The 17622-nt window shown below is 29.9% G+C and overlaps 1 protein-coding gene and 1 non-coding gene across 6 annotated transcripts; one reads left to right on the top strand and one right to left on the bottom strand.

Moving 5' to 3' along the window:
• Nucleotides 1-3906: 3906 nt before the first annotated feature.
• Nucleotides 3907-9177, top strand: LOC132718849 (uncharacterized). 5 transcript variants are annotated; one of them, XR_009624148.1, is made up of 2 exons: nucleotides 3907-4009; nucleotides 8850-9177. XR_009624148.1 is itself a non-coding variant. In XM_060702588.1 (2 exons), the coding sequence occupies exons 1-2, from the start codon at nucleotides 4331-4333 to the stop codon at nucleotides 9134-9136; spliced, it is 309 nt and encodes a 102-aa protein (XP_060558571.1). In that variant the 5' UTR covers nucleotides 4316-4330; the 3' UTR covers nucleotides 9137-9177. The 5 variants fall into 5 exon arrangements, 1 of the variants encoding a protein (XP_060558571.1); XR_009624149.1 differs by having other exon boundaries at nucleotides 3938-3995; XM_060702588.1 differs by lacking the exon at nucleotides 3907-4009 and adding an exon at nucleotides 4316-4352.
• A 3524-nt stretch (nucleotides 9178-12701) lies between these two features.
• Trnas-uga (transfer RNA serine (anticodon UGA)) lies at nucleotides 12702-12783 on the bottom strand. Its single transcript has one exon. It is a non-coding gene; the product is annotated as a tRNA-Ser (tRNA).
• Nucleotides 12784-17622: the final 4839 nt, after the last annotated feature.

Genomic DNA, 17622 nt, shown 5'->3' with positions numbered 1-17622 from the left:
AATTATTACTGTCTGTTTTTTCCAAATATCAGGTTAAAGAGATTTTTTATAAGTTAATTACAAATATCTTAAAATAGCGAACGGCCCAAGTTACTTTTAAAATATGAATATTTCATCACCCAAAGTGACAACTAATTTCAATATTTTAGCATTTTATCTTCAATGTTAATTATCTCCGTACTGATTGATAATTTCAAAAAACTTCTTTCAGATCTAAAAACTAGCGTTCATCAAGTTGACGTAGTTAATAATTCTATTTTTATTAAAGGGTTAAATGAATTTAAATGATTTATAATGAAACCAACATTTCCTTTGACAATCTGCAAAAGTATTGTAATTACCAAACGTTATTTCAAATGACATTATGCCCATCCAAGGGTATATAGTGAGTGAACGGAAGATCAAAATATGTTTTCATTTTGCCATTATTCCTTTTAATTTAATAATAAAGTTCGCATAAAGAATAAATAACGCATAGATTCAACCGAAATTCTGTTAATATCCATTGGAATTTACCTTAACGCTTTGTTTATAAAAAGAGTTTATTTATTTAAATTTAAGGCAGATTTATAATTTCATCTTAAACATTTTCCAATATCAACTGTTGGTCAAACACTATTTTGACAGTGAATCTTTTGAAATATAAAGTCAGTTCAGCTCAACTTGACTATGAAAATATGGGCATAATGTCACTTTCAGTTATATAATAATTATTATAGATTGGCATTTTAAGATCAAGATATCTAAATGTCTCTTTACTTGTGATGCAAATTTAGTTTATGGTAATATTTATAGTTACCGTTTTCAAGAACACGTGATAAAAATTAAATGGGTAGTATTAACACTGTAAAAATACGGCAATTACGTTTTGACATTGTCAACCAACAAATTAGCTGGTTCATTTGCTCTTACAATATTATATGCTGTTAGTTAAACAATTTATAATTTAGAACTGATTTATCAGTCTTTCAGTGTTGATGCGGTATTACCACAGGCATTTTTCATTTGTTTTCATTAAGGTAATATCTACTCATGTTTCCTCTTTTTTCCCCCGGATGATAGTTATTAATATTAATCATTATATTTCCATTCGCTTAAGGGGGAATATATATTGCGTAAGTCGCTATTATCAAAATGTTTGGTCTTATTTTGTCACTTGTTAAACATTGCTTAAAGAAAATCATACACAGCGCTTGTGTGCCTCTCAGATTGACGATTAGTATGTTCAGTATGGTTGGTATAATGTTACTTTTCTCCAGATATTGTCATTGATCTTGCTGTCGTCTGTCGGATAATTTTACAAGCAATTACTTATTGATGAGAAATGAATGGCGAACCAATCACATAATGTATGACTTAAATAGAAAATATTGATTGGATTCAGTAAATTTTTACCTAAAGGATTTATCAAACTTAAACTGATTTTTTTAATTAGATTAAACTGATTATATATTAATTACGAATGACCTTTATATTCTAACAACATTCAAGAATTTATAGATATAACTGGTGCTGAATCATTTTAGTTCAATGATAACTAACTTGCTTAAACTATTTATCTTTGTTAATTTTACATAGTAAACTGATAAAACCATTTGTATTATCTACAATTGTAATATCTTTTTTTTCCGACAACTCTGCGTTGGAAAAATGTTTGCTGATTTAGTATGGACTATCATGTGTTAAAATGTTTTTTGAAAAGTTATTTGAAATATACCTTGGTCAAATAAACTTCAGTACAAATTATGGAATACTGCTTTTTTAATCATTATTTTATAATAAGAATTTACAGTCGAAAACGTTCAAGAAAAAGTCATGAACAATGACGAATAAACATTTGGACAAGAAAACTTTATTCAATGTCATCCGACCTGTCTCAAGATACTCTGGTAGAAATACCAGTAATATACTGTTGAATATTCAACGTCAGATGTTTGAAAGGCTAGTGACCAGAAGGGTGTAGGACAACGGAGCTTACCTCAAAGCAAAAAAAACAAACTCGAACAACAGCAAATTCAAGAGAATATTTTAACGACATTGATAGTTAAGAAACAACTAGTTGGCAGAAATGGAGTCCTGAGACGTATATGCAATAATATCTGGAGATTACGAACCTGAAGTTCATGCACAAGTACATTTACCTTGTTTACACATTCAGCAAAACTTTTAATTGCATAAGTAAAATAAAAGAGTTTACTTTTTCATGCGAATGACGCATTTAGATGATGTGGCTATTATCAAAATATTATAAAGCAAATAATGATCTTATATTGTGTTATTCTCTACTATTAAATAGAATGCTTTATAACATACATATTCAGTCTGCTTACAGTTCAGTTTAAAAATATAAAATGTTCAAATTAAAACAATGAATGAATGAATCTAATCTGGTATAATCTTCTCCATTGCGATTTTAATAACATTTTTAAAAAGGAAAGCCACTTGAATGAAAATAGGAATTGAAATGTTTTATGATATTTGTACGAAATTTGTATGCAGTCGGTACAGACAAGATTTACTCCAGTTTGCCAAAAATAATAAAATTAGTTATTATATTGACTTATTATTAAAGGAAAACATAACGACTTTGCAAATGCTAAGTAATATATATTCTTATAATTTAAAACATATTGTTCTTCTAATAACATCAGAATTATCAACGGAATCGTATACTGGTACTCTATTAGTTAATAAATAAAAGTACTGTCTGTTAAACGGATGTTACTCTCCATATATAGATAGGTGAAAGTCTCATTGAGGTTAAGAATTAGTTTTATAGAATGTTCACTGAATTACTATTTTCGTTATAGCAAATTAATTAACGAATGAGGCTCATAAATGTTCATGCACAAGGTAAGTCAATACATTTTCTTTGTTTTAGCACCAAAATTGTGTTAACAAACTATTTGTTACTTTATTTATTTCTGTGAAAATGTGATAAATTCGTCCAGTACTAAAATTCTAATTGTTCTTCCATACAGCTACAATTCAATAGACATAAATAAGTCAGTTTTAATAACGGCAAACTTATGAAAGTTCCCCCTGTAATAAGTTTGATACGCACTTTCTTTGTTTTGTCAGCTAATTAAACTCCTCATCAATATGATCTAAAGATCTAGCAAAACACAAATTAAAACATAGGTTGGAGAGAACACTCATTAAATATTAGACTAAGTGATGTTTGTAAACTGACCAACATGACGGATCTACTGGATTCCTGGAAAGCAGCAAAACAAAACGTAAAATGGGGTTATTTGCCGAGGAATAATATAAGGAAGCGACATTAACGCATTCAAAAGTAAATAAAATAAATATCGTTTTGTTTTCTTATCGAAGACAAATGGAATAAAGTATTTCATTCATTCATTCATTCATGTTTCTTATATTTCTAAAAATTGTCCGTTTAGACGCACTTGAAGTTTAAATATGGCTTAAAATGATTAAAATAGTGTACTTACATTTCTGTAAATGACCGTTTTGTCACACTGGAAAATAAAACAATTTTTATTGTTAATGAAACAGTATATTTCAAGATTTAAAGTGCTTTTTATGTTTCATTATCATTGACTTTTCGCTTGTCTACAAAATGGCTGTTGGCATTTACTTTTAAATATTTTAACACAATACATAAATAAAAGCAACAGACTAAAGGTCGTCCCAACTCCGCCCATCTCGAAATAACTGACACTATACACAATAAAGCAATGAACATTATAATTATAGTGGAGTTTATTTGATACGAAAATTGTTTACTGTAATCATCAAAATATATTGTACGCAGGTCTGAATTCCTGTACAAACATTAAAGATTCATTTTCTTTATTATATTTCGTACTTTGGCCATACTGCATGCGAACAGAGTCGCTTTTATTGGCAAGTAAATTTACAGATATGTGTTTTTTGTTAGTTCAAATGCCTCAGGACGGAAGACAAATATTTTTCACTTTTGTACGTGGAGTTGAACATCAACGTCTGATATAAGTGATGATCTTTGTGTAAATATTGATTGGTATACTTTTTCAATATATATAATATATTATAAGTATAAATATTCACTGTAGAAAGATAAATCAGAAAGGAAAACACATATCATATGCAGCGCACTTTCCTAAATGGAATAAGTGATTAAACTTTGTAAATTAGTTGTTCTGATTTAATAAAAAAAATGTAGGTATAATATTCATTAAATGGTTTGTAATCAGTATAATTATATTAAATATTACGACTGCATTATGCATGCTATAAATAGAAATAAATTAATACAAATTACTGTATGATAAATCATTACGTTACGTTACATTCTTTAGTAAAATCGAATTAATAAGAAGATATGGAGAATTCAAATATACACTGTATGATAAAATATTACAAGATTGTGTGCCAAATATATTTGAGATTTTTAAGACGTTAATAACAGTGACTTTCGTTGCTGTTTTTGTGCCACATCTAAGTTGTTTCAATTTTGAAATGAAAATAAGTCAACGAAAATGTACCTTTTAAGACTATATTTATATAATTTCAGTCCTAAATGGATATAACTTGCCCGCAGATGATTTAATAGAAATACGCGGAGTTCTTCTCAGAAGATTTGGTGCAAAATTTTCCGAAGGTCTTTCTCCAGAAGGACGTATAGCCATGGAAGAGGCTGCTAAATGTAAGGTGGACGGCGCAATACGTTTACAACAAACAAAAGACAAAGACGGTAGTAATACAACTAATAAAGATACATCAACAAAAGTGACAAATTCAACATTTAATTGAAATTAAAGTCGTTCACAGATACGAATGATAAAAAACACAGCCATTAACGTTTGATATAATAAAAGGACAAATGAATGAAAAATCATTGCCATGTGCTCACTTATCACTCGTTTTGTGATTTGTTATGCCACTTTTAGTAAGTTAAAAATGAAAAAAGACAATTGTAAACTTTATTTTTTATAATGAATTACGTGAAAACTGATATGTAATTTCAAATGTGGCTTTTTGTAGAAGGCCTTTAAAGCAAGAAAGTACACATATTTGAACGATAACAGGCGCTAAATATTTATATTTAAAAGAAACCAATAATTTAAGTGCAAATAAACTAGAAATTAAATGAAAGCGTTAACGATTTGACAAATTGATAAATCTTGGTTTACTTTATAAAAAGAGAATTTCAATCATGTACAAATTTCGTAAGTGTATCGTTTTGATCCTTTTCATTCATTGTAATAGTTTTGTAATAATCTTCTTCTTAAATTTTACAACATCTATATAAATATACACACTAATATAAAAGTGTGCTTATGAAAAGTATAAGTATTGGGTGAATTATATCTATACATTATCTGTTTCTATTTAGTCTTTACAAACACCCGTTCTCTCTGAATGAAACAGTGAACAGAGGGGCTTGAATGCGCCGTAGAATTTATCACAATTTAGTTATGGTCGGTTCAAATGCTGCTAAGCCCTTAATAAATATTTTTATAACTAAGTTCATTCCATCAATCAAAGGCATCATTATTCTGAATATTTGTGTAAATAGTGGCTGATAATACATTTTATGTATTGTAATCAAAATAATATGAAATATAACTTTCATATTTTTTTGTGAATCCATTGAAGATCGCAAAAGAATATACCATAGAATGAAAGCTTATTTTCCCAGGATGATAATTATTAACGTTAATCATTATATCTCCATTCGCTTAAGGAGGAAATATATAGTGTGTAAGTCGTTATTATGAAAATGTTTGGTCTTATTTTGTCACTTGTTAAACATTGCTTAAAGAAAATCATACACAGCGCTTGTGTGCTTCTCCGATTGACGATTAGTTTGTTCAGTCTGGTTGGTATAGTGTCACTTTTCTCCAGATATTGTCATTATTCTTGCTGTCGTATGTCCGATAATTTTACATGTAATGTCTTATTGATAAGAAATGAATGGCGAACCAATCACGTAATGAATGACTTAAATAGAAAAATATTGATTGGATATTGATTAATTAGGTTTACTTAGTAATTCTTTATCTAAAGGATTTATCAAACTTAAACTGATTAGATTAATTAGATAAAACTGACTATATATTAATTACATGTACGCATGACCTTTATATTCTAACAACATTCAAGAATTTACAGATGTAACTGGTGCTGAATCCTTTTAGTTCAATGGTAACTAACTTGCTTAAATAATTCATCTTAGTTAAATGTACACAGTCTGATAAAACCATTTGTGTTATCTATAATACTCAAAATCTTTTATCTCCGACAACTCAACAATGTTTTTGCTGGTTTAGTATGGATTATCAGGTGTTGAAATGAATTAATAAGTTATTTGAAATATACTTCGGTCAAATGTACTTCTGTACAATTTATGGGATACTGCTTTTTAATCATATGTCATTAGTCGAAAACGTTCAAGAAAAGGTCAGGAACAGTAAGGAACTTTTGGACAAGACACATGAACAATGAGGAATAAACTTTTGGACAAGAAAACTTTGTTCGAAATCATCTGGCCTGTCTCATGATTCTCTGCTAGAAACACCAGTAATATAATGTTGAATATTCAACGTCAGGTTCTTGAAAGGTCTCTGACCAGGAGGGTGTAGGGCAACGGAGCTTACATCAAAGCAAAAACACTTGAAAAACAGCAATTTCAAGAGAATATATTAACGACATTGATAGTTAAGAAACAAATAGTTGGCAGAAGAAGAGACCTGATACTGTCTTACCCGAAGTTCATGCACAAGTACATAAACTTTGTTCACACATCCATCCCAAACTTTTAATTGTATAAGTAAAATAAAAGAGTTTACTTTTTCATGCGAATGACGCATTGAGATGATGTGGCTATGAATAAAATATTATAAAGCAAATAATGATCTTGTATTGTGTTATTGCCTACTATTTAGTTGAATGCTTTATAACATACATATAAAGTATGCTTACAGTGAAGTTTAAAAATATAAAATGTTCAAATTAAAAAAAATGATGGTGTCAATCTAATCTGGTATAATCTTCTCCATTGTGATTTTGACAACCTTTTTATAAAGGAAAGCCACTTGAATGAAAATAGGAATTAAAATGTTCTATGATATTTGTACGAAATTTGTAAGCAGTCGGTACAGACTCCAGTTTGTTAAGAAAGTTAAAATTAGTTATTATAATAACGAATGAGACTCATTCATGCGCAAGGTAAAAAGATACATTCTTTGTTTAGCACTACAATTATGTTAACAAACCGTTTGTTACTTAATTTATCTCTGTGAAAATGTGATACTGAAATATATCAGAAATAAAGTTCGCATAGTACTTGATTCTAATGACAATTAATAGTCAAATTGTTCTTCCATACAGTTACAATTCAATTGACATAAATAAGTCAGTATTAATAACGGAAAAAACATGAAAGTCCCCCCCTGTAATAAGTTTAATATGTACTTTCATTGTTTTGTCAGCTAATAAAACTCCTCATTAATCAGATCTAACAATGTAAAGCAAAAGACAAATTAAAACATAGGGCGGAGAGAACACACATTGAATATATTAGACTAAGTGATGTTTGTTAACTGACAAACCTGACGGATCTACTCGATTCCGTGAAAGCAGCAAACTGATACGAAACGTAAAACGGGGTTATTTATTGAGGAATAATATAAGAAAATGATATTAACGCATTCAAAAAAAATAATAATATCGTTTTTGTTTTCTTAACATAAAGTATTTCATTTATTTATTCATTCAGTCATGTTTCTTATATTGCTAAAAAATTGTCCGATTAGTCGCAGTTTAATTACGGCTTAAAGTGATAAACACAGTATACACATGTACTTTCATTTCTGTTAAATGACCGTTTTTTCACACTGGAAATAAAACAATTTTAATGTGATTGAAACAATATACTTCAGATTCAAAATGCTTCATTATGTTTTCATACTTATTTTCGTTTTCATTGTCCACAAATGGATGTTTGTATTTTAACACAATACATAAAAAAAGCAACAGGCTAAAGGTCGTGTCATCTCCGCCCATCTCGAAATAACTGACAATATACACAATAAAGCACTGTACAATATAATTATAGTAGAGTTTATTTGATTCGAAATTGTTTACTGTAATCATCAAACTATATTGTACGCAAGTCTGATTTCCTGTACAAATATTACAAATTCATTCTCTGTATTATATTTCGTACTATGGCCATGATGCATGCGAATAGAGTCGCTTTTGTTGGCAAGTAAATTTACAGATATGTGTTTTCTATTAGTTCAAATGTCAAAGGACGGAAGACAAATATTTTCACTTTTGTACTTGGAGTTGAACATCACCGTCTGATATAAGTGACGATCTTTTTGTAAATATTGATTGGTATACTTTTTCAATACATATGATATATTATAAAATATAAATATTCATTGTAGATAGATAAATCATAAAGGAAAACACATATCATTCGCAGCGCACGTTCTTAAACGGAATAAGTGATTAAACTTTGTAAATTAGTTGTTATGATTTAATAAAAAATGTAGGTATAATATTCATTAACTTGGTTTGTAATCAATATATATTTAGTTTTCCGACTGCATTATACATGGTATAAATAGAAATAAATTAATACAAATGACTGTATGATATGTTACATTCTTTAGTAAAATTGAATTTATAAGAAGATCAGGAGAATTTAAATATACACTGTATGATAAAATATTACAAAATTGTGTACCAAATATGTTTGAGATTTTTAAGAAGTTAATATCAGTGACTTTCGCTGCTGTTTGTGTGCTACATTTAAGTTGTTTCAATTTTGAAATGAAAATAAGTCAACGAAAATGTATCTTTTAAGACTGTATTGATTATAATTTCAGGCCTGCATGAGTACACAATGGATAGAATAGCAAAATTTATGCAAGAAAATTTAAATGGATATAATTTGCCCGCAGACGATCTAATAGAAATACGCGGAGTTCTTCTCAGAAGATTTGGTGCAAAATTTTCCGAAGGTCTTTCTCCAGAAGGACGTATAGCCATGGAAGAGGCTGCTAAATGTGAAGTGGACGGCGCAATACGTTTACAACAAACACAAGACAAAGACGGTAGTTATACAACTAAGAAAGATACAACAGCAAAAGTGACAAATTCAACATTTAATTGAAATTAAATTGGTTCACAGATACGAATGATAAAATACACAGTCGTTAAAGGGAGACACAGGCAAAATATTTTAGATTTTATTTTTCTATGCAATATTCTATAAATGTCATCGAAATGAATAGACTAAGCAGTCTAGGGAACAAAATTTTTTTCCATAATTATAAAGAAAAAAAATGTTGGTTTCCTAACCTGACCCGGGTCAGGTTAGAGCATTTAGATTTCACCATAGTTATCATAATGAACTATGGGAACGTAAAAGAACCTGTCAAATGAGTGACTTAGGCTTGTTTTTATCTTACAATATCCACAATTTTCTTTTAACTTCTAGGGATTGTAATTGTCAAATGACTTGTTTTAAAACTACTCGTTAGTTCTGTCTGCGTCGTTATTTCGTTCGTCATATGTAGATTTATTTAAGTGTTAAACTCACATTATAAAGTATTTATACAGAAAAAAACATGCTGGGACTTTTAATCACTTTTAAAAACTTCATTTTAGCGTAAGTTAAGTAAATATGGTAACTTTAATATTTTGTCATATATTTGCCTGAGTATCCCTTTAACGTTTGATATAATAGTAATGAAAAACCATTTAGATGTGCTCACTTATCACTAGTTTTGTGATTTATTATGCCACGTTTCGTAATTTTAAAAATAAAACAAAAGACAATTTTAAAGTTAAACAATAGAACTAAAGTGAAAGCGTTAACCATTTGATAAATTAATAAATCTTGGTTTACTTCACAAGACTCTAAATGGTCTTCAAATTTGGTAAATATATCGTTTTGATCCTTTTCTGACATTGTAATAGTTCTGTAATAATGTTTTATAAATAAATTTACAACATCTATATAAATATACACAATAATGTAAAAATGTGCTGATGAAAAGTATAAGTATTGGATGAATTAATTAAATCCATACATTAACTATTTCTATTTAGTCTTTACAAACACCCGTTCTCTCTGAATGAAACAGTGAAAAGAGTGGCTTGAATATGCCGTAGAATTTATCACAATTTAGTTATTGTCGGTTCAAATACAGCAAAGCTGTTCATAAATATTTTTAAAACTTAGTTCATTCGCTCATTCAAAGATATCATTATTCTGAATCTTAGTGTAAATAGTGGCTGATATTACGTTTCATGCATTATAATCAAAATGATATTAAATATAACTTTCACCTTCGTTTGTCAATCCATTGAAGATCACACAAAAATATACCATAGAATTAAAGCTATCATAAAATGTAGTTTATCTGCCTTTATGAATAAAATGTTTGTAGGAAATTTGAATGCTTTTTAAAATACTCTTATCATAATAATATAACACACATGTATGTTCTTTGTGAATATTTTTATTAAAAAAACTCATTTTAGAACGTGTTTTGTCTATATTTCTCCATAATATCTATTTCCTTTTTCTTTTGTATGTTATTAGACCTACTCATTTTTTAAAAGTTGTATTTCTAGGAACTGTTGGCCAGAACGTCAGATATATATATGCTTTTTCAAACAATACGGTTCATAGCGGACCATTAGATTTGTTCAGTTATTATCCAACTGACAAATTATTCTTTTGTTTTATGTATTTCATTTTGTTAAAGATCCTGTAACACAATTTTTTCATGGTTTTATTTCATAAATATGATGCTCAAATTAAGTTATTTCCCAATTTAACATTTCATGTAAATAAGTGAGGTAGTTAGAAATTTATTTTCCAATAAGAAATGAATTCATGTAATTTATTGATTAAATATAATGTGCACAAATATTTGCAGTACACATTTTAAATATTCTTTGATGTTTGAAAATTGTTTTATTTGCATAATTGTATACATATATAACTTTTTGCAAGTGTGGTATACACACAGTAACAATATCAATCACAAATATACAGGATCTTTAAGGATCAGTTTTATCGAAACAATGGAAATATTAAAATAGGAAAAATGGTAATATTTTTTCTTGACAGAGAATTTTCTTTTTGACATAATTGCACTAACTCCATCCATATTGTGCCAGGGCACACTTTTTCATGTTTTAAAATAGCTCATGTGATAAAATGTGTGTGTTACCTGTATTTTCTACTGTTATTTTAGAATTGTACAAAATTAAATAGGTTGAGGTTCTAGCTGCAATGATCTTTATATATTCCAGTATTGAATGATTCGGAGGTATATTGTCTGTCATTTTGTCTGTCAGTAATATTGTCTGTCTTTTAGGCATTCAGTCTATCCAAAAACTTCAACCTTGCAAGAAATTATGCCCCACTGTGTTGTGGAAAGGTATAGACAGCGGCTACTCATGTGTGCACGAAAGAGATATCAGTATTAATTTTTCGTTAAAAACCAAATATCGGGGCCTCATTTTACTTATAATATTTAGAATCAGGTTTTTATGGCGATGTGATTTACAAACTTCGTAAGATTTTAGGTCATGGTCAGTTTTCTGCTGTTTTTACTTAAATTATTAAACGTTTTATTAAAAGAGGTTATGACCCCTACTACTTTTTTATTGCATGCTTAGTGCTCAACCCTTTTACAGTTGGACGCTACGCTTTCCTCTTTTGATTACATCTGAGGGACCAAGTGGGAGACTCTATGATAGACAGTTCTTAAGGCTCTTTAGGACTAAATTGCCTTAATGTTCGTCATCTGCCTTGCTTCGTCGGGCCTTTGTAGGTGATTTTCTTGTTACTCTGTCTTCCTTTAGGACATTGAATACTTTTGTCGTGGTCATTGGGGTTTACTTTTATATGTTTCTATATGATCATTTTGGTGTTTTACTTATCTAACCTTTTGGAACCATAACAACAGTTAGAATTTCATTTGGCGGGATTCATTTTATTTACACTGTCTCGTTTATAGGAACATGCTGGGACTAAGAGTGAGTGAGGTTTGGTGGTTTGGTGCACCATTAACCGGTTATAACTCCCTAGCAGTACTTGTGCTGTTGACCGTTCCAAGGCGGCGCCCATCTGTGTTCCTCAGATATCTATCTTGTTTCATACTGTTTTGGTGACACTTTTGCTTGTGTCCCTTGTTGTTTTTCTCATCTACGGTAAGTATCTTCCCTTTTGTTTCTAGTTGTATTTCTTTAATTTACCGCCCCACCCGCGCCCCCTTTCCCCGGGTCGTCTCCTGTCCCCTTCCCCTTTGACTGTGTGGGCTTTTTATTAAATCATTTATTTGTTTTCTTTGAATTCCTTATCAGTTACATTATTATTATTTTAATGATAAGCCCGTCTGTGCTCTGTCTTGTGCCCTGTCCTGTTTTTGTTTGGGGTCCGCCTGGGCTCCTTGTCGCTGGTTCTTGTTGCTGGGTCGTGTGGGGGTTGCGTTCATTGAACGCCGACTTCCCTTGTTGACTTGTTTATCAATTTTTACAAATTATTATTCAGATAAATATTCAGTATATTTACAATAATACAGTCGTGCTCTTTATAACCACAATAATGTCTTTAAGTTATCGTTAAAAATAATATATTTGCAGAAAAAAGCATATATTTCTAAACATATGTTTAGATGTTCAAATTTTGTGAACTGTTAGGATCTGATAAAATGGATCGCTGCGAGCAGGGTTCGAACCTGAGCGGGCAATGCCCATTGGATTTCAAGTCCAACGCCTTAACCACTCGGCCATCACAGCTGCATATGCGATTAGGAAAAGCGTAATCCATTTTTTCATTGCTGTGTGAAAACATCTGTGATTGATGAAACAGACCATTAACAATTACAACATGTATATAAAAACCTGTTTAATCAGACATATAAACTGACACAGCTGGCAAAATCTGGTTCAATGATTTTTGTTAGAGTTATGGCCCTTCAATTATTTTTTATTTTTAAAGTTTGTCCTGATACAAGTCTCTTATACCACTAATGCAATTTCAATGAAACTTGACAGGATTGATTGGTAGCTCAAGTACTTGCACATATTACAAGGGTTTTCGCTTGAATGATTTTGACTGGGTTATGGCCCTTGAATAACAATGTGTTTTTGTGTTGCCATCTACACAGAAGCTTGTCAGAACTACTTCTCAGAAACTACTGGTGCAATTCTATCTATTTTTATAATCAGTATTGAGTCTAGTTGTGCATATTATTGGTATTTTAAGGTTTATTGATTTTTGTCAGAGTTATGGCCCATAAATGATTTTTATTTTTTAAAGTTTTGCTAGGACTACTTCTTTTATACTACATATGCAATTTAAATGAAACTTTATAAGATTGACGGGTACTTCAAGTAATTACTTATAATAAACAGGTTTAGCGATTGAATAATTTTACTGTGTTGTAGCCCTTGAATAAATAATGCGTTTTCCCTGTTAATGACTTTTGTGACATGCAAATACCTATCAAGAAACGGCACATGTGATCACTGATCGCTCTTGCTTTAATTAGTAGTAATATGGATGAACGAAACATAAGTAAATAGACTGATTTTGTTTAACAGTTGTGCGTTATATAAAAATGTAAAATAGATAGTATTTAGAAAGTGAACGAAAACTTTAAAAAGTTTCATACAGTTTACTAAAGACTGATTATCGTACTGTACAAGGTACACTGATTCCGAGACAATCACACCACGGAGCTGCTGCAAGTGTTACATTTGTTGGGTTTTTTGGCTCATATCTGCCCAAAGATAATTTGATAATATATATGATTGGTACAAATTTATTATCTTTGGTATTCTTTCTCTCAATTACAAGATGGTATTAAAGGAAACAGTATATATGGCATTGATGTGTTAAGCAAGTATGGACTATTATTATCTAACTAAAGATTTTATACAAATATAAAGCAGAACAAATACATGTAAATAGCTGACTTATTCCAGAATGGTTGAGACGTTTAAACCAGTAAAATGTCCACACATTATCGAACCTTTCCCGTCACAGATGTTCGTTTATTAAGCAGCTTATTTCAAATTTCTATAAACCTTTATCATATAAAATGAGCCTCCATAGCTCAGTGGTTACAGCACTGGTCTTGTTAACCAGGGGTCGTAAGTTCGATCTTCACGTCGGGCTGCTCGTAAATTTTACAAAAAAAATATTTAAATTGTAACAGTTTATAAAAAAAACAATTGCAAATATCACTACTTAACGACGAATCTTTAACATTTTTGAGATCTGTTTAAATGAGGGCCTTCGAGCTCAACACCTTCGTTATAGAGCCCGCGATCAAAACAAAGCTTGGGCATATAAAAACAGTATCACCAATAGTATAAGTACACCGTTCACCTTTGCTCTTTGCAAAGAAACATTACATTACGTATCACAATAGGCAATGAAATAAATTAATGCATGTTTAAAGTTTAACGTTACACAACAGTGGCTATTCAATTTAAGTACCGATCAAAGAATTAAAGCTTTCTAAAAAAATGAGAACAAAATATCTTTTCAACAAAACTCAATATCTTTAACATAAAAGAGTATTCACAAGTTGTACAGTTGTGAGTTCCTTCCTACGATAACCAAGTGAATATACTATATTTCCCTGTGTGATAGATACTAAAAGATATGGAAACACATCGATAAATGTTACAATCTTTCTTAAAGTAGCCGAATGGACGTAAACGGCTCCTTTTTGGGGTTTCTTGAATATTCTAAAACTGGTTGGCAAGTATTTTATATATCCAGGTATAATGCTGCTCAATAATGACAAACAACTTTGCGGATGTTAAGCTGGTAGATACAAGTCATCCTTCCTATTCCAAGGAAATATATTGATCATACGTTGTCAGTATATAGTTATGCAATGCCTATTTTAGTTACCATTTCCTATTGTATCAACATGTTTTAGATCTGTCTCGTCTGCGTTCTTGAAATCTACCACAGGGAAACAAATTTTCCAAGCGTTGTAGAAAATATATTATACTTGTTTTTAGACGTAAATGTTATATGACTTAAAATGAAATATCTGAATGAATTTATCATTGATCCACATCATTATACTCAATCTTTCCTCTTTAATCTAACTATATTTATGTCATCATTTCATCGTCTTTTGCAGTCTGTTCCATCGCTAACCTTCCTTCTGGTGAAAGAACCTCCGAAAACTTTGTTTTAAATCTTCCCATCAAAATGTAACGGATTTCTAGAAGTGTTTCTTCGGGTAAAATATATCCTTTTAAGTTATCCTCTATGAAAAGAACAAAATTGTTCATTTCAATTGTTTGTGTATTTTCAAGTGAAGTGTCAATCATATTTGATACAGAATTCATAAACAAAATATGTTAACTAATTCATCTGCAATTATTTACTCATGGAATACATTTTACGAACGTAATAAATGAAGAATGGTTTAATCCAAATTTCACCAAAATATATAATTCCTTCAGTGACACTTCAGCAATATGCTTCATTGTGTTATAACCCATGGGAAATATTTTTTTATATTTTCGCTCGTATAAATAGTTTTGTAAACTAGTAATAGTAAACCGCTCGTGTTACTTTTCAAATATGAATATTTCATTATAAGGATTAATAACAAAACTGACAATATTTATCAGCGTTCTATCATATTAAATTTAAAGCGTATTATCTCTGAATTCATTGACGATTTCAAAATCAATTTTAAGCAATAGAGAGAAGCATTCATAAAATTGATTGAACAGATTATATTTTTTTTTCTAAGATTAACATAATTATAATGATACGAAATTGAAATAATCATGTTTTCATGATATCAAAAACTTACAAAAAATAGAAGAAAGTAGTTTAATCTCTGAATAATTATAAAATCTTTGTACACCCAATTCAATCGAATTCAACTTTTCTTTTCGTTTCTGATATGTTGACAGAAAGAACGAAACTATACATACAAAGAACGATGTTTTAAATCGCACCTGTTGGCAAAAAAATAAATACATATTCACTTTTGACAAAACGTTCTATAATAATGATGAATTCCATGATAATATTTACCGTCGATCCCCAAGGTGCAATGTCTGCCTACAATATTGAATGGTGTCCTTGCATAAAAGACAAATATTGTCTTAGATTTTGTTATGTTTGTCCAAAAACACTTATAACTTTGGGAAAAGTAATAAACTGACCAACGTATTGGTTGTTTTTGTATGTTGTTCATTTTTACCTGATATGTTTTGCACTTATTTTAAAAAATTCCATATTCTTTTTAAAATACAAGGTGTAAGAATTAATAATAAAATTTATTCGGATTAAAACAATAAATGGCATTTCAATGCCGTAACACACACTACAAATCGAGACAAAACAGTGTTTCTCTAAGTTGCTTTATATCCGTGTAGATAACTTTGCAAACGGTCGACGATTTCAATTGAAATATACTGCAAGAAAAAAGAATTAATATTTAAAATTTATCCGGATTAAATCTACTTATGACATTTAAATGCCTTTAAACACAAAACAAATCGAGGCAAAACAGTATTTTTCTAAGTTGCTTCATAAAATGTGAAATGCAATTTCTTGTTTTACAAAAAAAAAAAAGATAACGTAAAATGTTTTCAGTAAAATGATAATCAGGCCCCAGTGTGGATCGATCTCACGACCCCTGTTTTATAAGCCCACTGCTCTAACCACTGAGCTATATTGGCTCATTTTTGTAGGATAAAGGTAAATATAAATTAAAACAATCTGCTTAGTAAATGAACATCGGTGACGAAAATAGTTCGATATGTGCGTGGGTTATATTGATGAGTTTAAATTACTTCCGTAATAGAGCCCGTGACCAAAACAAAGCTAATAAAGTTAAACACAGTTCATTCTAACATTTATATATTTTTTCTACAATCTTTCTTCACAAGATGATGTACATCCAAATATAAAATATTCTAAAGAACAATTTACTTGAGGTGCCACTAGTGATAATGTTTTTTCTTCTTTCATCGCCATAAGTATCATAATATTTATCTTTATATTTGTCAAAAGATTTCTCTAACTCGGTAAATTGTAATAAGTAACGTTAAGCAATAGTGTCAATTATTTGGCAAAATTTATCAATCTGACAAATTGTCAAATATCAGAAGTAAATAAAAGATTTTAGATATTTCAGAATTATAGAAATCAATTTCTATTATCTACTTCTATTGTTGAACAGCTGTAATGGCCGAGTGTTTATGGCGTTTGACTTGAAATCCAATAGGCATTGCCCGCGCGATTAGAACCCTCGGTCAATATGTCGTCTGCCGGTGAATATCACATCATATTCAATCGCAAACTAGTCAATAATTGTTTTATTATAATATGAATAAGCTAAGAATTTATAAAAACAGACGCACGTGTCAGGCGTGCAACGACTACGCGAACCCTGTGCATACAAAAGTAATTCAAGTTTATACATATCATTGGGATGTAACCTTAAACTATAATAATAAAGTAACGGTATTTTAATTGAAGTATGCCATAATGAAATAAACGCAAACAATATTTATATGCGCACACGTGGTTAACAGTCCTCGATGTATGGTAATTGAATATGAGTCTTAGTCTATTTTAAGACT

The sequence above is a fragment of the Ruditapes philippinarum genome, unplaced genomic scaffold, assembly GCF_026571515.1.
Source record: "Ruditapes philippinarum isolate M1 unplaced genomic scaffold, ASM2657151v2 ctg1271_1_1_1_1, whole genome shotgun sequence".
NCBI classification, from domain to species: Eukaryota; Metazoa; Mollusca; class Bivalvia; order Venerida; family Veneridae; genus Ruditapes; species Ruditapes philippinarum.
The sequence above is the reverse complement of the archived record's forward strand: the minus strand, read 5'-3'. Positions and strand labels throughout refer to the sequence as shown.